At 44.5% G+C, this 22150-nt stretch overlaps 1 protein-coding gene across 1 annotated transcript in view; it reads left to right on the top strand.

The window, feature by feature from the left end:
- The window catches only part of Dnah14 (dynein axonemal heavy chain 14), a 219404-nt gene extending 197356 nt beyond the window's left edge, over positions 1-22048 (top strand). Inside the window, exons 78-86 of the mRNA XM_059281041.1 lie at positions 4097-4294; positions 6792-6991; positions 11028-11194; positions 12214-12410; positions 14586-14698; positions 15466-15605; positions 18099-18262; positions 20861-21007; positions 21825-22048. Of these exons, the coding sequence (XP_059137024.1) occupies positions 4097-4294; positions 6792-6991; positions 11028-11194; positions 12214-12410; positions 14586-14698; positions 15466-15605; positions 18099-18262; positions 20861-21007; positions 21825-22028 (1530 nt within the window). The 3' untranslated portion in view covers positions 22029-22048. The remainder of the gene's footprint in view (positions 1-4096; positions 4295-6791; positions 6992-11027; positions 11195-12213; positions 12411-14585; positions 14699-15465; positions 15606-18098; positions 18263-20860; positions 21008-21824) is intronic.
- Positions 22049-22150: the final 102 nt, after the last annotated feature.

Genomic DNA, 22150 nt, shown 5'->3' with positions numbered 1-22150 from the left:
TACTCCTTGTGTCTTTCAATACCCTTTCAGCCTCCAGGAACCATCTATGAGGTCAGCTTGTTAACATCTGACACAGTGGTATTTCAACACAGTAAAAAGATGTTTTTTGTAAATAATACTAGTACAACTCGGCATCCTACTGAAAGAAAATGACTAGGTCCTTTATCTTTCGCACTCTATTAGTTTGTACACTAGAAAAAAGGCTAAATGTATTTTACAGTCATAAAAATCTCTAAAAATGAGGGCTGGAGAGATGGCTCAGAGTTTAAGAGCACTGACTGTTCTTCCAGAGGTCCTGAGTTCAATTCCCAGCAACCACGTGGTGGCTCACAACCACTTGTAATGAGATCTGGTGCCCTCTTCTGGACTGCAGTCATATATGCTGTATACATAATAAATAAATCTTTTTTAAAAATCTCTAAAAATGAATCTGGGAGATTCTATGGACAGTCTTGAATTTGGGCACAACTTAATCCAAATTTGAACCCTAGAATTCGAACAGTGTCAAAACAGCTCAGCTGGGAGAGTGTTGTGCTGAAGAGCTAGAAACCCAGAATTGTAAAAGATAGGCATATTTGGTTGTAAAAAATCTCCTGTGGAAAATTGTAATAAAGCAGCTAATATAGAAGTAACAGACCTCAGATATTATTTGTAGTGAGGGGTTGGAGAGATGGCTCAGCTGTTAAGAGTGCTTAAGGGGGCTGGAGAGATGGCTCAATGGTTAAGAGCACTGGCTGCTCTTCCAAAGGACGCAGGTTCAATTCCCAGCACCCACATGACAGTTCACAGCTGTCTGTAACTCCAGTTCTGGGGGATCTGACACCTTCATATAGACATACATGCAGGCAAAACCCCGATGTACAATAAATAAATAAATAAATCTTTTAAAAAAAAGAGTGCTTAAGAGCATGTACAGCTGTTCTTGAGGACCCCAATTCTCAAGCACCCCCACTGGACAGCTCACAAGCCCATGTAACTCGAGCTCTAGGGGATGCTACATATTTATATTCACATACCCACACAGATAGTCCTAATTAAAAATAAATCTTTAAAATGTGTGATGCAAATGACTGACAATAAAATTAATATCCATGATATCTAGAATTACTTAAAAGGAAGATAACCTAACAGCACTGTAGAGAAACTCCAGCCTAAATGACTATCGGGTAAAGAAGAGGCTGAGAATGAACAGTGCCAGATGGAGTACAACCTCAGGTCGGGCTCAGCCTCTCACACTGGAAAACTGCAAGTCACAACTATCCCTTGCTATCCTCAGAGGTTTGGTCGCAGGGTCCCTTAGGTGGCAAAGTCTGATGATGCTCAGGTCTCTTAGACTATAAAATGGTGTAGCATTTGCATATGACTACAAGCAGCATCCTCTGAACTTTAAATCATGTACATCCTAATACAATACAGGCGCTGTGTGAACCACCACACTATTTTGTTTATGATAAGGAAAATGTCTATGTGCACTCAGTCTTGTATAATATTAGAGGGACCAGCCTTAATATTATACATCCCAGGGACTCAGGAGAGAGAACTACTAATGGCGAGGACTATTTTCAGGAAATAGAATCTCAGCACACCGAGCTCTATAGTCCACTTGCTTTAATTCCTCTGGAATAACATCCTATATACACACCCTCAGTTCTGTTCTGGTGCCTAGCTCCTTTCTTGCCTGATTTCTCTCCATATTTATCTACTACTCCCTCTAAGTTCTATCTTAATTCTCTCGTCTTGATTCTGCCTCATCTAGGTTCTTTTCATCTTGTTCTTACCCAGCTAGTACTTCCCCATCTGACTCTTCCTCATCTTCCATCTCGTTCCTCTGGTGCTCTCCTCTAGCCCTTCACTCTAATTCTTCCCCATCTCAGTTTGTTCCTCTCAAGTTCTTACCCGTCTAGTTCTTCCATTCTCTTTTCTCTTTTCTCTTCTCTGTCCCTCCGTGCCCTGGAAGTCCTGGTATATAAAGCCAGGCTTCCAGGGTCAAACGGAGGGGTGATAAGAATCACATAGGGAGCCAATAACCATTAATTATCATTTGCAACCCCAAAGGGAAGTGACCAATGGGGAAATGAATTAACTAAAGGCTAAATTCGGGTAATATCTAAGAAGAGAGAATCTTATGTGCTCAACTATAGTCTTAAGCGTGATTAGTAGAAAATGTTAAGAATCCATAAGTTGCTAGGTCAATGGGAGAAAATAAAACTGTCTTCTTTTTTCCTGTGGCTCCTATCTGTCCAAGCTATCTGCCATTTTTCTGCAGGGTGGGAGAAAGTGTGCTCAGTCGCTAGGCAACCTGTGTACAGCTAGATGCCTCTGGTGATAGCTAAAGGGAGATCTGGAACTAGAGGTAAGGTTTGGGAAAGGAGGAAGTAAAGCTTAATTGGCACATCCGCCAGGCCTTCTCAAACAGATAGCCTGGATGGTTAAGTCTGTTCTTAGAGAATACAGAGGTATCTCTGATAAAGTACTCTCCTCCATCTGGGGATGGACCTGGCCGGATGCTGCTAATGATGATAATTACAGGGAGGCTTGAACTGGGGTTCTGACTGAGCATAGCTGTCAGCGCAGAAGGTTATCTAAATATTCCTAGAAGTGGTTAGGTAAGGAGTTAGCGGTCTATAAAGCTAGTAAGGCTGTAAGAAAGGAGGGTCCGAGCTGAATTGTGTAAAACTATTACTTAACGTGCACCTAGGTGGTGTCTCCTTGTGGAATTTACCTTAAATCAGGAGACTTGCATATGGACTGTTATTACTGCTAGTCCTGGAAAGTGGCCAAGGGAGATATCTGATTCCAGAGAAAGCCTTTCCTGAGGCTGTTCTCCAAATACCTGGAATGTGTTTGTCCAGAGAGTGATCAGTCCACACTGTTAGCCCTTCTTGGGGAAAAGTCAATTGGGAAAACTATGAAAGCACACATGACTTTCATAACAGAAGACAGCTGATAATATAACAAGCCAAGTAACACCAAAAACTCCTTGGGATTTGGCTTCCTCTGGAGGAATTCCCTGATTCCTCCAGGTAGTGACTTTGCCATAACCAGCTGAGTTCTTATGATATATTCCTGCGGCCCGCAGCAACTCAGTACACAGGCTTTTGTTTTAAAATAATTGTGATAGGGTGCTTGGTTGAATGCGTAGATGTGGACCCCACAGAAACAGAGAGCCCACAGTGGAGTCCCATCTCTATTGGATTCAGGGGTGAGAGCGCCAGGGTGAGAGCGCATGCACTTGTGGGAACAGGAAAGTCAAGACACCAGTGAGAGACAGAGGGAGTGGCCAGGAGAGCTGAGGACAGTTGAGGGCAGGAAGGAGGAGCCAGAGGGAAAGGGAAGAGGTGGGGATCCATTGTATATGCAAGGTCACACCAAGTTCATTTTTAGGACACTAAGAACCTGCTGTTTTAGGCCTTGGAGGAGGGGGAAGGAAGATGAGGGAAGGAAGATGAAGAGAAGGCACTTCCCTTCCGCATCCTTCTGTGCCCTGGCATCCGGTGCCCTGCACAGATCTGTGAAAGCAGCAACCATAATCACCAAGGCTATAGCTCAACTGCGGTGGACTCACTTGACTTTACCACTCTCTGTTCCTGGTTGGTTGGCTGGTTGTCCAGTACTGGGTACCAAACCCTAGGGCCTTACGCATACAAGGCAAGTGCTCTACCACTAAGCTACATCCCCAGAACCTTGTTTATTGTCATCATTTTATGCAAAGGGATGTGTTGCCTGTGTGTATGTCTGTGGATCAGATCACCTAGAACTGGAGTTACAGACAGTTGTAAGCCACCATGAGATGCTGGGAATGGAACCCAGGTCCTCTCCAAAGAGCAGCCAGTGCTCTTCATCACTGAGCCATCTCTTCAGCTCCCCCAGTCCTCTTCTATTGAGTCAGGGTCTTACTAAGTTGCCCAAGTTGGACTTGAATTATAATCCTCCTGCCTCAGCCTCCTAAGTAATTGAAACTAGAGGATTGTACTTCCTGGCCTGCTTCTGTGTTTCAGAGAGAAACTGGCCACTTGAGAGTTGTTGGTGTTGTGTGAAATGTCAGTTAAACTAAAAACGCACGCAGAAATAACAAGGTACAGTGGGCTTTTCACAGGTTTCCATAAGGATGCTGGGAAATATCCTCTCTGGCCGGTCAGAAATTCCATGGAAAGAGCTGAACTATTATGTTTCGGAAGTGACCTATGGTGGCCGAGTGACTGATGAATGGGACAAACGATGCCTGAAGATTCTTTTCAACAAATTCTGCAGTCCTGACATTCTGAAGACTAACTTCAGTTTCTCTAGTGATGAGGTAAGAAATGAGTATATCTTCTTAATTATTTTTAAAAACTGGGTTTTGTTGCACCCTTTATGTCTTTAACCAAATTTTAATGATGACTTGAGTGGCTTTCATTACCTTTCAGAACCAAACTAACTTCCCATTGTTCTATTTTGTTTGTTTGTTTGCTTTTGGTTTGGGGGATTTTGTTTGTTTGTTTTTTGAGACAGGGTTTCTCTGTGTGGCCCTGCTTGTCTGGGAACTCACTCTGTAGACCAGGTTGGCCTGGAACTCAGAGACCTGCCTGCCTCTGCCTCGGAGTACTAAAATTTAAGGTGTGTGTCACTACCACCCAACTTCCCATTTTTCTATTAAATGCCAGAATATATCAAGCAATCAATAAAGAGAATGGTAAAGAGATGGTGTGTGCCCTCTGAGACGCTGAGCATTATACAAAAGCACAAGGAGGCAGAAGCGAGCCGCACGTACAGACCAGAGTCTAGCCAATGTGCGTGTGTTTCCCATGTTGCCAGAGCTTCTGTTTGCCCAGCTTGCAGACAGGAGAGCTGCTGGTGCCAGGGTGGAAAGCACACAGCACCAACATGTGGCTGAGCTGGCATGCAGGAACTCTGTCTCTACCACAAGCATCTGAGGTAGAAAACTGTTCCCTTTCCGCAGCCCCTTAGCTTCTGTCCTCCACGTAGGCCTCCACCTTGTAGGCAGAGCTCCAGGCTAGACACCAGCAGTCATGCTTTGTCCAATGTTTGCTACAGAGGAAACAGCCCCGGGACCTCTGACCCATATGGGGGAGGGGGGGTGTGGAGAGGTAAGTGGATAACAGGAGATAGGAAGGATGAGGCTCTGGGCCAGATGCGGGCTTGGTGTCATCAAGAGGGGTAGAGGTCAGACCCAGGTCATCTGCCCTAAGTCTTAAGAATACAGAGAGATGAACAAAGTGATATTTGAGAGAAACTCATTTGTAAGGCACCAAAAAAAAACCGTGTAGTAACAGCCTGTTGATGACGCCGAGCAACAAAAGCCAGCAGCATTCACGGACCACCGGGTGCATGCCAGCCAGCATGCAATTGTTTCTTATTGCGTCGCAAAGCCTCTGTTTGCTTTTAACTATTTAAAGGAACATTTAAATTAAGTTTAGATTCTTGTGGTAGTTTGAATGTAACTGGCCCCCATAAGCTCATAGGGAGTGGCACCATTGGGAGGTGTGGCCTTGAAGGAAGTGTGTCACTGTGAGGGCAGGCTTTGAGGTCTCTTTTGCTTAAGCTTCGCTCAGTGTCACAGTCCACTTCCTGTTGCCTTCTGATCAAGCTGTAACCAGCTCCATGTCTGCCTGCACACTACCCTGCTCCCCACCATGATGATAATGGACTGAACTCCTGAACTGTAAGCAAGCCGCCCTAATTGAATGTTGTCCTTTGTAAGAGTTGTTATGGTCATGGTGTCTCTTCTCAGCAATAGAAACCCTCACAAAGACAATTCTCAAGTCAGTCCTTAAGATAAAAATTACCCTTGAAAAACCTTTAAAATTGCTCAATAAGTATATTGTGTTTGGCTTCTGAATGCAGACTGTCACACTGAATTGTGTAAGTGAACAGGAGATAAAATAATATAGTTATATACATATTGCTTGTTTTTCATTGCAACATACCACATTAACAAAAATGTGTGTTCTGAAATCTTACATTTCAATTGTTTTAAAACCCTGAAACTTTCATGACCATTCCGTCTTGCCAGTCCATCCTATGCACTGAAATAATCTTAGTTTCCTTCACTGATAATGTCTTTACCTTGTTCTCCAATGTGTCCTGTGGCCCTCACCAGGTCTTCAATGAGAGCCACTACCACTGGCCTTCTGACATATAAACAATGCATTTCTCTTCCTATTTACTGGTCATCCATTCTTAATATCTGTATTAGACAGACGTCTATAATTTGACAAATGCTTAAGACAAACAATTTTTAGGAGGAAATGTTTATTGTTGGCGGTGTTTCCAGAGATTTCAGTCCATAGTTGATGGTGCTGCTGTGGGCCTGTTTGGACAAAGGACTTCACAATGGGAGCCTGTGGCAGGGGAGGCTCCTCACTGATGGCAGCCAGGAAACAAAGATGGGCAGGGTGGCATCCCAACATCTCCTTCAGTGACACAGCACAGTGCTCGACTCTCCCACTTCTCAATAGTCTTACCCTCTCCCAGTAGTACCAGGCTGCTCACCACACTTCTAACACACAAGGCCTTGGATTCCCTCACATCGCTTCGACAGGTTTTACTAGAGGCCCATGCTTCCATTACCTGTGGTAATATCTCCTCTAGCCTTTAAACACTGCTGCCTTCCCAACAAGAATGTTACATGTGAATGTCATACGGTTTGCAATGGTGAGGTCCCAGGTGTTGCTTTTAATAGAATGTCTGTATTATAGAAATAAGAGTCTTTTGCATAAAAGGTCATGGGAGATACTACCTGGAGTAGATGTCTTACTCATGCAAAATTAACAAAGCCATTCAACTTTCAGATGTACCAGGTAGTGCCCAGCTCGGCAAGCTTAAAGGACTGCATACACATTATCCAGTCCTTACCAGATGATGACTATCCAGAAATCTTAGGGATACACCCCGAGGCCACACAAACCTGCAACGAGACCAAGACTCAGAAGCTCATTGAAAATCTCATCAGCCTGCAACCGAAAGCTGCTCCAGTCAACCTCATGATCAAGTAAGAGAACACTGGGAACGATCATTAGTTGGGAATTACCAGATATAATTTTGATAGAAAAGTATAGCTTGCATGATAAACCCACATACCTATGCTCATATGTGTGCATATGTGCACGTACACACACACACACACACACACACACACACACACACACACACACACACACACTTGCCAAGCATGTAGTAGTTAATAAATATTTGTTGGATGAGTGACTGAATTGTACCTAGTGAGTTGTCTTCTAAGTGAATTTGGTTTTTATGTTTTGGTTTGGTTTTGGTTTTCTAAGACATGGTTTCTCTGTGTAACAGCCTGGCTGTCTTGGAATTCACTTTGTAGAGTCCTCGAACTCACAGAGATCTGTCTGCCTCTGCCTCCCGAGTGCTGGGATTAAAGGTGTAGTCCATAATGCCTAGGTTTAAATGAATTTGTTTAAATGTGGGACATGCACATTTGCTTCTCAGGAGGGACAGACAGCTATGGCAGTGATGGGAAGGGTTGTGAGCTCAAGAGAAATTGGCCTGTACTCGGAGGCCCGTGTGAATCCCAGCTCTACACGCTGCTTCAGTTTCCTTACCTGAAGGGGGTAGAAAGACCTGTGTGCCCTTCGAGGATGCTGTAAGGTCTAAATGGTGTAATGCATGTACACCAAATTCAAGCCTCCTCCCCCGAGACTGTAAAATGAAATCAAGTATGTCTATGCCAGAGCTACATGTCCGGATCCCTCAATGTCTTCACTGGCTAAGGATAACTCCACTCTCCCTTTTTAGACATCCCCCAGTGCTCTCTCCCAGGGAGCTTAGGAACTAGATCATGGTGTGCTCACTTTCTCCTCCAACTTCCCCACCAGACCTGTGTTCAAATCCTAGCTCTGCTGTGTTACTTCGTGAACATGGGGAAGCCATGCTCGGCCAAGGCCCCTCATTTGAGTCAAGACAGTGATCCTGGCTACGTCACAGGGACTCCCCGAGAGTCCAGGAATTTCCTTCCTCGTTTTCAGTTTTTTAATTTCTAGGTGTGGCATATCTTAACAACCACCATGTCAGAGCCTCTCAGTAATGTTGTCCCGTTTGGGGCCTTGATCAAACATTTGCAAGTAGATTAAAATTTGTTACAGTTTGTATCCTTCTGTTGTCTGTCTGCCAGGCCTTCTCAAGTCTGTCAATCATTTTCAAAAATCTAATAACCAGATATATATAGTGAATCTTAAATCATTTGTTCTCTTATTTATATAAATTTAGCAGGATTTCAGTTTGAAGTGTTTTCTCAGTTCTCTCTTTTTTTTTAATGAGGCATAGGCTTCACCTCTCAAGTTTAAGAGGCCCAGTTCTCAGGACTATCACAGTGTTCATGAGCTGGAAAGTTGGCTCAGTTTACCAAAGTTTGCTGTGCAAGCATGAGGGCCTGTGTTCAGATTCCCAGAACCCACAGAAAAGCCAGGCACACATGTGTCTCCAAGTGCTAGAAGGTGGAGACAGGTGGATCCTGGAGCATGCTGGCCAGCTAGCTTGCCAAGATGGTGAGATCCAAGTTCAGTGAGAGACCTTGTTTCAATAGATAAGTAAATAAATATGGCTGAGAGACAACTGAGACAAAAGCCATCCCAACATCAACCTTTCACCTCCACATAGGCCTACACAGGCAAGTTCACCTGCACACACACACACACACACACACACACACATGCGCGCGCGCGGTTGGACCTTTTCATCGGGACCACTGGCTTCCCAATAATGACATGGAGACTTATTATTGATTATAAATAGCTTAGGCTTGTTACTAACTAGTTCTTACAACTTAAATTAACCCCTTTTTGTCAATCTACTTTTTGTCTCATGGCTTTATTACATTTACTCTGTACTGCCCATGCTGCTTCCTCTCCCTCTGGCTGGTGACTCTTCGCTTCTTCTTCCCAGCATCCTGTGTGCCTGAAAATCCTGCTTAGCTATTGGCCATTCAGCTTTTTGTTAAACCAATCAGAATGACACATCTTCACAGTGTACACAAAGATTATTCCATAAACACACACACACACACACACACACACACACACACACACACACACACACACACATTCCAGATAATAGCATTCCTTGGTACAAAAATACCTTTTCTATACTTTTTCCCTTTTTGGGGGTTACTTCTTGTTGGGAGCATGAGTAGGATACTCAGAACTCTGTAACTATCAGGATAATTACTCCACAGTTCTATGAGAGGTGGCCACATTACCCACATCCCTAGATGCCAACTACATATTCTCTAATACCTCTAGACAGAGTTTACATTCTTTTGGCTGTTAAAATACATGTATTTTTCCCGTGTACCTCCAAACTAACTGGAATTTCTACGTTCTATTATAGTCTTATCTCTTTGGATCATGACTCATTCAGATGGCATTAGCATGCTCTCTGGCTTTGGCACATGGGTTTTACTATTTGATCCATCATCCTGTATTGTTTACAAACAATAAATAGACATAGTTTCAAGTGCCACTTCACTAGACCTGAGTATATACCATCTGCTTCATAGGGGGGAATTGCATATGGAGAAAGGCATATGCCCAAGAGAAAACATCCAGATGTTCCCAGAGCAGCAGGTGGAATGTCCTGTAGACTCCATACTTCTGATGATACCCTTCATACTATTATCTTTCCCCAACACACCAGTAAAAGATGGCATGATTATAATGGAATTGTGTGGCTTTTCCTGGGGAGGTGTAAACAAATGTCTATTCATCTCAGATAGGGCACTGACAGCACACCACAGAAACAATTCCTCCCAAATCTAGCTTAGAGACCCAGTGGGTTCACTGAAATTATTTTCAGGAGTATGGGTTACACAGGCTACTTACAGGAACACAGATGAGTCTAAGACATCTATGTCACCACAAAGTCCACCCTAGTGTAAGTGGCAACTCCTGGAAGTTTACAGGCAGCTTGCCTCATCAGTGTCTCCCACTCAGCAACTGCTCATTCTGATATAACTTTGCAGGGAGCCTTGCTGAGACTTGTGACTACTTCACTCCCTGTGTCTTCTAAGTTTAGTTTATTTCCTCAGTATGAAGGAATCTTTCTCTAGAAAAGAACATTCAATTTGAAAGAAATAACTATACAACAGGAATAGTTTGAACAAGAATCTTAAACATGTTTCACAGTGTCCCTTCACTTAGATGGAGAGGCCATAATTCCTCCAGTCATGTTGCTCAAACATGGAAACTCATTTGTCTATGAGATGCCATTGGGAGACCTGTCATATTCAAACCTTTTGACTTCTGAAATTACTTGAAGCTACCTTGGATGGCTACTAAGAAACCAAAGCAAAAGTCAAAAGCACAGCATAGAAAATGCATGTCCTTGGTGACTTGGAAGGTGCCCAGAGCAGTGCTATTGAGCTAAAAGGCCAGACTGGTGTTATCAGTTATCAGCTGCTTTGAAAGACAGCATTCATTTGGCTAAAATGAAATTTTGGTGTTAGGTGAAAAACTGGCCCATTCTGGCAAGGAAAGGGAGCCCAAAGGAGTGTAGCGGTCCCCTGCTCACCCGCTTTCTGTCCTGTGTGCCCTGTCCTCCTCGTTCATTTCTGACCCTGGCTTCTCATTTTTGGAAGGACTTCAAAGTATCACTCCAGCCACGTGCCCTCAGCCATGTACATGCACTGCCCCTGTCACCCCAGAGTTCATGGTCAAGAAGCCCTCGGGTAAGCACAGAGGAATGTGACAAACTGACCCACTGAGAACCCATGAGCTACTGGGCCTGCCTCCTCCTCCTCCTCCTCCTCATCATCATCATCCAGTCTAGGCATATGCCTGTCTGCAGATGGAGTCTGGTTTAAAAAAAAAAAAAAAAAGTGTTTTTGAAACAAACCCTAAGGAGGCTTTTAAAAGACATTTCCTTATAAACATATAAGTGACCAGACAAGTTTTCTCTTCTGTAAAGTGAACTCCAGTGTCTCTGAGGTCTTCTGTATCTCAGCTGTGGGCTCCATGAAGCTGCTCATGTTCTGTCTGTGCCTCACTGTTCATCTGACTCCTTTGCAGTCCTGAGCAGAGCAATGACGACCTGGTGATGGAGATCCTATCTGACATAATGGTTCAGCTGCCCCTGACAGTGGAGAAAGAGGAAGTTTCTGGGCCTGAAAACCAATGCACATTCAAATTCATTTTATCAAGTTCAATGTGGGAGAGGCTTCACAAAAATATTGAAGGTGAGTAGCAGCCCTGAGCTTCTCCCCAGACTGCAGCCTCATCAGGAAAGATTCTGACCCGGGAGGAAGGTAGAGGAACCACAGCTTGGAAAGGTCGGGTGTCTCCCGGGATGGGAGAGGGCAGTTGTTAGCCATGGCATGGGTGCTGGAAATCAAGTTCAGGTCCTCTGCAAGAGTGAAGAGCAGTACATGCTCTTACCCACTGAGCCATCTCTCCAGCCCCAGAGTCTAACACTTTCCAAAAGTCATGTTGGAGCCAAATGTTGAGCAACAGTTTACCAAAAAGCACGGGGACTGTGCAGGCGGTGACAGCACGTGCCCACAGTGGTCTCATGAGGTGACGTCCCTTAGTGACTGTAATGGTCTTGGTTTGCGTACGAGGAGAATGAATCTCTCAGTGCTAAATCTAGTCTTCAGTTCTGCCTGCAAGTTAAGGCGTAGATAGTAAAAAGAGGGTCTCACTAAGGAGCCCTGGATGGCTCTGCTTCATTAGAGCTGGAATGAAAGGCGTGCGCCACCACATCCAGCTGTTTTTATAGGATTCCAGTGGTTTACTACGTCAACAGTAGAACCTCTACTTTCTGACACATAAATACTGTATGAATTTCAAACTCAAGCTTTCTTTGGGTTTATTTGAGGCAGGGTCTCACAATGTTGCTCTGGCTGTCCTGGAACTCACTCTGTAGACCAGCCTGGCCTTGAACTCACAGAGATCCGCCTCCTGTGCCTCCCAAGAACTAGGATTAAAGGCAAGCGCCACCATGGCTAAGGCTTTCTTGAGACACAACTTGTGCTGACTGATTTGCATACTAGGTGTGGTGACACTTGTAGGATGAGTCATAACAGGCAGTGTGGTTGATTAAAAAATAATAAAAATAAAACATTTGCTATCTACACTTCCTTAGAAAATGTCTACCAACCATGGTCAAAACACATGGACTTTCTCTAACTTGGAAGCTTGCATCCCTTCTTCCCCTATTAACATCATATTCCCCCCATCTTTTTTTTTTTTAATTCAGGCCATGATCCCCTTATCCACTCTGTCTTGATAACCTTTCTGAGCCAAGAAATAGAACGGTTCAATAAGTTATTATCTGTCATACACAAATCGTTAAAGGACCTTCAACTTGCTATAAAGGGAGAGAGCATCCTCACTCAAGAGCTGGAAGAGACATACGACTCTTTCCTGAAAGCCAGAGTGCCCATGCTGTGGCAGGTAAGCAGCCATGCGTCTTGTTCGCCTCTAGCCTGAGAAATGTCCGTGCTCCACAATGACCAAGTTCACTGCTCCACATGAAGAGATGATGTGTGACCACTGTGCTGATCTGCTTTTGGTACAAATGTGAGTGAATGCAACCAATTAGAGGGCAGTGTGGCAGTTCTACCAAAATTTATCTTCGAGGTATTTACCACACAGCATAAATCTGAAAACAGCCTGGAGATCCGTGGCGGGGAGGGGGACCTGGTTATATGAAATAAGGTCTGCACAAGATGAGGCATGTACGCACAAACCACAGAGACCTCCACAAAGGCTTGGTAAGGTTTTTAAAGTGTCAGAAGAATATGGGGGCATGTTTGCTTATAAAAAGTACATGTGTTTTAGTTTCAAGAAACACAGACGTTGTAGGAGGAAAAGCAGACCTCAATAGTTACCTTAAGTGGTGTCATAATGGGCCATGTGTGGAGAAAGGCACTGGTTTTAATTTTACATTCTGTAGTATTTTGGTCTGCTGTTCTGTTTTATCTTATTCATATTTTTAGTTAGTACAAAACATCACATGATTACAAAGGCTGTAAGGTACATATCCTTAGGGAACAAGAAAGTATTACAGATGATTGCCACCAACATAACCAATGCTGACAGATGCTGCATGGGTGAACCCTGAAAAGTGAGGCTCTTCTACAGAGTGTAAGAAAGTAATCACAAAAGGCCGCAGTGTATGACTCATTTAAATGAAACATCCATAACAGACAAATGCGTACAAAGTGTCTGCCTCCAGCTGCAGGTACCAGAGAACTAAGCAGTGCAAACGAAAAACAAAACAGAAAAACAGGGTTTTCGTTTGTTTGGTTTGGTTTTTACTTTAGTGCTGAAAATATGCTGAAGGGTGACTCAGTATTGGTCGTCCAACTCAGTAAATACATTTAACAACTGTTTATTGAATGCGTGCCTTAAATGAGTAATTGCATGGTTATGTGAATTGCAGATCAACACAGTACTTTTTTTTAAAAAAACAACCTGTATAGAAAACACGGAAACAGGTTAAAGGCATCCAACGACACCTAATTCTTTGAAAATTGTAACTTCTGTAGATTTCACACATGTAGCATAGTAAACCACTGGAATCCTACAGAGCTGACAGGATTTCTGGGCTCCTGTGCTCAGTGGGCTAGAAGGGCCCAGGGGGCTTCCTGACTGGCCAAGAAAGCCAGCTAGGAGAAAGCTGGGCTCCCTGATGCCAGTGTTGGGGTTGTGACATTGCAGAAGGCTGAGTGGCGGTGGCATGCTGACTGACAGACGTGAGCTCAGCTAACTGGGATGTCCAGCTAGGACAAGCGATGAGATGGCTATGGGAAGCGTGTGGAGACATGGGAGTTTAAAGCGAAGCTACTGAGAACAGTTAGGTATGAGAACTCCAAGCAAGACTTAGTGTAGTCAGCCTGGATGAAACAATGGGACCACCAGGGGTGAGGGTGGAGAGAAGAAAGGGCTGGAAGGACTCAGGCAACAGCCATCACAAAAAGACAGCCAGTGGATGGGGCGTGCAAGGCGGCAGGCAGAATTCAGGAGGAATCTGCGTGCCCTGGACTGGGGTGAGACCAACAGCTGTGACCACTGACTTCTAATGAGGACGGTAAAGGGGACAGGAGGCCATGATCTCCTCCACAAGACACCTACTGTCAGGAGAAGATGGAGGCGGCTGAGGACTGCAAGCCCCACTCCCTCCATCCTTGATGTCTGAGGCTTGTTATGAACGGGATTGCGAATGGACAGTGGGGGCTGCAAGCAGAAGGAACAGTGAGAAGAAGGTCAAGGGCCAGGCCAGCTCTGCCGGGCTGGAAAGCACTGTCCAGTAGGTGAGGCTGGTAACTTGTACCAGGAAGCCTAGGGAGTTCATGTGGCTAAAATCCAGGGTCCCCATGAAGACAATGTCCCCAGAAAGAAGAGGTGAGAGGTAAAGGTTGAAGACTATTGAAATCCTGTGGCCAGGACAGGCACTTCCAGTTAAGGCGATGTGATTTCCTTGGTACTAATTTTCAGACAACACTGTGTTTTCAGCTGGAAAATGGAGATCTACTGCCAAGGTGTTCTCCCAGGCATAAAGGTGCCTAATGACCTCTAGACAAGATTTACAGAAATGATCCACTTCTCTTCTCTCTCAATCTGCAGAAGAATGCCTACAGGTCCTGCAAGCCCCTGAGCTTCTGGGTGAGCGACCTCATCCAGCGGGTGAACTTCTTCAACACCTGGGCCAAAGTGGCCTACACGGCCATACACCATCGGTAAGAGCGAGCGAGCGAGAGTCAACACTGCTTTTCCTTCCTTCCCTTCCCTGCTTCTGCTGGAGCCTGGCAGTCCCCTAGTCACCTTACCATGCCAGCTCAGTCTCCTGGGTTTCTTCCTCACAGTTTCCTTTTGGGATGAGAAAACAGAGACCTAAGAGTTGGGGTCCCATGCTGAGAGCTGGAAATATCCAGCATGTGTTTCTCCCTGCTATTCCACACTATGCCTGGAAAACTGGCCAGAGGGAATACGGAATTACGTGTGAAAAACTTAGTTGTGTCTCCCTGACCCCATTCTCAGGGTGGTCGTGTGGTGGGAGGTGAGGACCACCCTGTCGTCATGCTGTTTCAGAAAGGACTAAGCCACCGCCCAGGAAATGACTACCCAAAGTCTCACTAGAAAACACAAATATCACCATGCAAACTCAGAAGTTCTTTGTCTAGCCTATGCCCGGCTGTCTCTTGTGACTCACAGCAACTGAGTGTCAGCTATGGGCAAAGTCTGCAACTCAGAAACAAGTGCTAAGATTCCTCAAGGCCCAGCCAGGCATGTCCAAATCCATGGCTTCCACAATCTACCCTTCCTTTCCTCTAAGAGGCTTCCAACTGTGCCCAGTGTCCATCAAAGTATAGAACAGAGAGGCTGAGGTAGGCTGGCTAAGTAGTGAGAGCAGCATCCTGGAGGCTGCGGGAGGCTGCCAGGCCACTTTAGGGGGAACAGCCACTGTGCCCTCAGCTGCTCTGCCCTGCCACTGGTTTCTCACCAGGTACATGACGTTTGTCATGACCTGGAAACAGCCCGCTACATCAGCCAACCAGAAATCCAAACTCCCTGCCAACCCCGAGAGTGATTTCATCGAAGGCTTTCCTGCGAGATACTGGCTCCCTGCTTTCTTCTCTCCACAAGGTGAGTGCTAGCACCCAGGGCACACCCCCATCTGGCTCGGGCCCACCTGCACTCAGGAGCTCCACCACCACTGGCCCCGAAGACAGGGACCTGAGCCTGTCCTACCCCCACCTCTTCTCCTTATCCCATCTTCCCCACACCCAAGGTCCCACTAGGCCTTGGCAGGTCCCTTTCTCATCCCTAAGCCACTGGTTCTATTGGTATCAAATGCAGAATTAAGACTCCTCCCTAAGGCCTACACAAGAGGAAACACTACACCTTGGACACTCATTTATTAAAAAGAATTGATGGTAGAATGTCTGCTATGCCTTACCTGTTCAGCACAAATACTCAGCAGGAAAGGTAGACACTAAGTGGGATATGTCACCGCAGCAGGGAACTGAGACCCATAGGTCCCTGTGAAGAAGCCACAGTGGACTGAGCTCTACCAGGGCAGGAACAGGTAGGTTGGGTGGTGGTGGTTGTTGTTGTTGTTTTTCTGTTGCACCCCAAGTACCTAATTTGTCCGACACCAACAAAGCTCTCAGTCAATACCTGGAGAATAAATGAGTGACTTTGCAAATGAGTAAGAGTGAATCAACACTTAGTACATAAAACAGGGAGACCACAACTGATGGCCAGAGAAGGCCTCTAAGGAATGGCTTCTGAGATGAGCCTTAAAGCTTGTTACCAACTAGTACCCAAGCGGGACGGGCAGGAGGGAAGAACCAACCGTCACACAGTGCACAGGCTGCCAGCCCCATTCTGTTCAGACAGTTCCCTCAGTGGCCTGCCCAGGCTGTAATCATCTGTATGCCCAACTAGGAGAAACATGGCACAGAGAAGTTAAGAAACTTGCCTGGGGACCTGGAGAGATGGCTTACTCTTGGTGGTCCCCAGAACCGCCAAGTGGTGTTTCACAACTCCAGTTCTGGGACACCAAGCACACATGTGGCACACAAACATACATGAAAGCAAAACACACACAAAATGAGAAGTCTAATAGGGAAAAAAAAAAAAAAAGATTTTAAAAAGTGGGGAGGGGGAAGAAACTTGCCCAAAGTCCTATAACTAGTAACTTGGATGACTCTGAGGAACCCATCCAAGTGACCACATTTTGAATTTAGCCTGACTTAGAATCAAATCTCAACCAAGGATAGACACAGGCCCACAGACAGCAAATGTGGGCTGAAGCTGGAAAGATGGCTGTCGGGGGGCAGCAGGGAATTGTTGCAGTGGAGGGCGGGGGAGGTCATAGGCACCCGCTGTGACAGGGAAGGGGGGCATCGGTGCCAGAGACGTTCAGGCTTGGTCTTGGCCGTAGGGAAGTCTTTGCTCCAGTCAAAAGCTGGCAGTGGCTGTAGCAGGGGTCAGGGGACAGGAGAGAAAGTTAGGAGGCAGAACCAGCTGGACTCCCTGTTTGAGATGATGGGGTAGAGGGCAGGCGGAGCTCAGTAGGATCCAAGGCCTCCACTGGATTGGAAAGCTGAGGTCACTGAAATGGGGGACACGGGAGAGGCCCACAGAACCGATGAAGAAATCAACCTCACACAGGTTGACTTTGCCCTTTGTCTGTACCCTCCCTCTATGCCCATGGGGCAGAACTGCCACAGGCAGGTTAATAAGCAGGTCAATGTCAGTATGACATTGCTGGAAGAGGCTTCAGGCAACCCTGGGTTCCACACTCACCCGTCTATGACCTATCTCTGCTACCAAGATTACAGTAAAGTACAATTATCAGTCACAATAAGATCAGAAAAGGCTCAGTTCCCACAACTGTAACCCCTCTCCCTGCACAAAGGGAATGGGGAGCTGGACCTACACAAACAGCCCTCGTGCACAGGCCTGAAAGTGTGGGTAGCTGGTCTCTCCTGTCCTCCAGTCTCACCCCATGGTGTGTGACACTATTCCCAGGTAAGTGTCAACAAACTTCTATTCACACTAGATAAGGAACCAACCAAAATAAGGATATCACCAAAGTCCACCTCTGTGAACCAATGTATTAGGGTTATTTACAGATGCAGAAATGACTCAAAGACAGTTGCATCACCAAAGCCCACCCCAACACGGGTGACAGCTCATGAAAGCTGGAACCCTGAAGCTGAATGGAAAATCTGCAGGCAGTTCAATAAGCTGGAGAGTCTTGTCCAAGAAGTCCAGCATGTCTGAGAGTATCTCTCAGCAGTCCTTATTGTTTATTTACACTTGAGGAGGGAGGAGCCTGCTGAAACTGGTCAGTTTCAGGAACTTCCTGAAGTTTTTGAATCGCTTACTTCCTGAGTTTTATGGAGCTTCTCTGTGGGATGGAATGTTTCACCTCCCTTGAGAATATTCTGCATCTTCCCAAGCTTCCCTCTAAAATGGAATGTTTTATCTAGGAGTAAACTGATACACAACACCCCATTACCCTTCCTTCCTGGCGTTTCCCTTCATCTCCATGGGGCAGTCATGGTGCCTACCCCACAAGACACCTGAGGCTTACCAGAAACTTTGGCACTATGTTTTTCTTCAAAGCCTTTCTCACTGCTGTGCTTCAAGACTATGGAAGGGCCCAAGGAATCTCCATGGATGTTCTCACTTTCACTCACAAAGTAATTCGTAGCACCATCGATAAACAGGAGGATGATTTCTCCAAAATTCTCCAGAAGAGGCTCAACATAGTCAGGAGAGCCTTCCAGGTACTAGGTGCTGAGGTGACTGGAAAGGGTCCAATCTCCATTTTAATTTTTGTTTTTGTTTTTGGTTTTTGTTTTCTTTTTGTTTTTTGTTTGTTTTGTTTTGTTTTGAGACAGGGTTTCTCTGTGTAGCTTTGGTGCCTTTCCTGGATCTCACTCTGTAGACCAGGCTGGCCTCGAACTCACAGAGATCCTCCTGCCTCTGCCTCCCGAGTGCTGGGATTAAAGGCGTGCGCCACCAACGCCCGGCCCCAATCTCCATTTTATGAGGAAATGTATGACTTGTTTAGTCATACAGATAAAACTTAAGTGTTCATAGTTCTGTGGGTTCTTACTAGTTTTGAATCTTTGTGTCTCGATGTGCTTCTGTGCCAATATCATGCTGTCTTTATCACCGTGCCTGCAGAGTAGTTTGAGGTAATGTTAGACTTCAAGTCTTGTTCTTATAATTGCTTTAGCTATCTGTGATCCTTAGTATTTCCATACAACTTTTAGAATGTTTTTTCTAGTTCTGAAGATTATCTAGTTCTGTAAAGAATTTTTGTAGGAATTATACTGAATCTGTAGATTGCTTTTTGGTGATATAGCCATTTTCAGACACTAATTCTGAAAAATCCAGGAGCAGAGAGAGTCTTTCCATCATCTGATATCTTCAATTTCTTTTTCAACATCTTAAAATTTTCCTTATAGAAGTCTTTTACCTCCATGGTTAGGTTTATTCCCAGATTCTATACTTTTTCGGTTATTGTAAATAGGATATTTTTCCTGATATCTCTATGAGGAATTTCAGTTTTGATGTATATAAAAGATACTAATTTTTTTTGAGGGGGGGTTGGTTTTAGGTTTTTGTTTATTTGTTTTGAGCAGAATCTCACTATGTAGTTCTGGCTGTCCCAGAACTTAAACTATGTAGATCAGGCTGGCCTGGAACTCAGAGATCTGTCTGCTTCTGGCTCCTGAGAGCTGGGATTAAAGGCATACGCCCCCACACTAAAAGCTACTCTATTGAAAGCCTTTGGTGGAGTCCATCAGGTCTTTCAAGAAAAAAATAATTTTATCTGCCAAACGGGATAGTGTCCTGGTTAGTTTTTTTGTCAAGGTAAAGTTTTTTGACACAAGGTAAAGTTATCTGGGAAAAGAAACCTCAGTGGAGGAAGCGCTGCAGATTGCTTGTAGACAAGTCTACAGGGCATTTTCTTGACTGATGAGTGTTGTGGGAGGGCCCAGCACACTGTGGGAAGTGCTATCCCTGGACAGATGATCCTGATTGTATAAGAAAGAGGGCTCAGCAAGCCATGTGGTGCAGGCCAGGAAGCAGTATTCCTCCACGGCCTCTACTTCAGTTCCTGCCTCCAGGTTCCTACCCTGATGAGCTGCTGTCTTGGCTCCCTTCAGAATATTTAAGCTAAATGAATCCTTTTCTATCTAAGTTGCTTGTGGTCATGGTCATAACACAGCAACAGAAACCTAAGACAGTTTTTCTTCCTTCCTGATTTCTTTTACACCTTTCTCTTGTCTTCTTGAACACTTTATTCAATATGAGTGAAGATGATGGACACCCTTGTCTTGTGCCAAGAAAAAGTGCTGTTTTCCATCTTTAGCATAATGTTGACTATAAGCTTGTATATCACCTTGATTATAATAAGGAAGGCTGTCTTTCCCTGGTTTGCTCAGGACTTTTATTGTATGTGGAATTTTCAATACTTTTTCTGCCTTCTGTTGAGATAATCATGCAATTTGTCTTTACATTTATTAATTACATTTTTATTGATTTGTATGTCAAACCAACCTTGCATCCCTGGAATGAAACCAGTTTGGTTGTGATGTATGATCTTAATGTGATCTTAAAATCAGTTTCCAAGTATTTTGTGAAGATTTCTTGTATCTATATTCATTCAGGAGATTGATCTGTAGTTTTCCTCTTTGTGGTCTTTATTCAAGTTCAGGATCGGTCTTGTGCTGGCTCCATAGAAAGAGCTTCGTAATGTTCCTCCCCTCTATATTTCATGGAGTCTGACAAATATTGGTATCAGGTCTTCCTTGAAAGCTTGGAAGACTTAGCAGCATGTCACTTCTCCAGCCTTGACTGTTTCTTAGACTCTTAATCAATGCTTTTTTCTCTCCTGGTTTGCTATGGATATGTTTACAGTGATACATTCTGGCTTAATTTTTGTAAGTCAATATGCACTTAGAAATTTATCCATTTTGTCTAGATTTTTCAGTTTATTGGAGTCTAAGTTTTCAAAGCATTCCCTAATGATCTGTGGCTTTCATTAGTCTATTGTAGCAACTTCCTTTCTGTCATTGATTTTATTAATTTGCACCTTCTGTTTCTTTTGGTTAATTTGGCTAGTAGTCAGTCAATCTTGTTGAACCATTCAAAGAACCAGCTGTTTGTCTGGTTAATGTGTGCTGGTCTTTCCATCTCATTTACCCTGCTCTGGTTTGTATTATTTGTTGTTCCCTCTAAGAAACCTTAGAAATTTGGTGTCTAGTTTCACCTCAGGATTCAGGGCAACCTGAGGCAGGGATATACCACACTTGGGGGAGGAGGTATTGCAGGCTTCTGCAAGAAGCACCCTGATTCTTCTTTCTCATCAGGAAAAGGACCAATCTCCCAGTGGAGTGTATATTTTTGGTTTATTCATTGAGGGAGCACGGTGGGATCCTGAACAGGAAGTCCTGGAAGACTCACTGCCCACTGACTTATGCTGTGAATTCCCTGATATCCACTTTTTGCCAACAAAGGTAATCACCTAACTTGATAAGGAAATCCCTAACTTCTGAGCTTGAATTACCTGTGATCTCATGAGGGAAATGTTGAAGAATGGTTATCAGCACAGACCAAGTTCTCAGCACAAAGGAGATTTATTTGCCCCAAAGGAACAGAGGGCAGGAAATCAGAGACAAAGACAGGAGATAGAGGATGAGGGGAAGAGAGAGAGGGAAGGGGTGTTTGTCCCAGAGGAACAGGGGACTGCCTCTGGCTAGAGAGGAGACAGATGTGGAACATAGGAAAATGGCAGTTTATAAGGGTAGAAGGGGAAACCCTGTGTTAGGATGGGGTACTTAATTTTAATTGGAAATGTTAAATAGGGCAGCCAAAGGGGGCTTTTGATTGCTGGACTTCAATACTTTGATAACTGAACCTTGGTGGTCAGCCTCAGGAGGGGGAAGTGGCTAAATAAGAGAACAGACCTTGGTGGCTAGCTTTAGGAATGTAAGCTAACGGTTTTTAGCAAGGCACAGGGAATGGGGAAAGGCAAGGCCTGCCAGTGCCATGTTTAAGTCATGCTCAGGCCTATTAGAATGCCTTCAAATGTAATAATGTACTTTAGACAAAATAGTACCATACTGTTAAAGATCTAAAACTGATGTCCACTGTTATCTCTCAGGGATATTAAACCGAAAGCTATCAAGTTATCTCTATTTTAACTTCTCTAGATACAATTTCAATATGCAACTTGACTATCATTAATTTAGTACAAAAAAATGTATTTAATTCCTAATACCTCAAGCCTACTCACAGAAAATGTGATCTGTTGCTTTTGTTAACTGTTTTTAGATTGAAACATCCCAAGCTTCTGACCAGACAGACTCAGAGCTCCAGACTTTTGAATGTCCAATTTACCAAACACCTGACAGGTCAAGAAATACTTTTACTGGTTTACCACCAAATTTCTTAACATCGGTTCATCTGCCAACGAAGAAACCTCCTAGTCACTGGATCACCATGCAGGTTGCACTGCTGTGTGAGAAGAATGAATGAAATAAATATGCATACCAAAATAGTTTAAGTTTGGGCTCTACCCAAATTTGCATACATCAGGACATTCACTTGTGGGAACAACCCTGTAATGTCATGTGCCTGGTCAGCCTCAGCACAGTCGT

The sequence above is a fragment of the Peromyscus eremicus genome, chromosome 15 (genome assembly GCF_949786415.1).
Source record: "Peromyscus eremicus chromosome 15, PerEre_H2_v1, whole genome shotgun sequence".
Taxonomy (NCBI): Eukaryota; Metazoa; Chordata; class Mammalia; order Rodentia; family Cricetidae; genus Peromyscus; species Peromyscus eremicus.
Note: the sequence above shows the minus strand (reverse complement) of the source record. Positions and strands in the feature narration are given on the sequence as shown.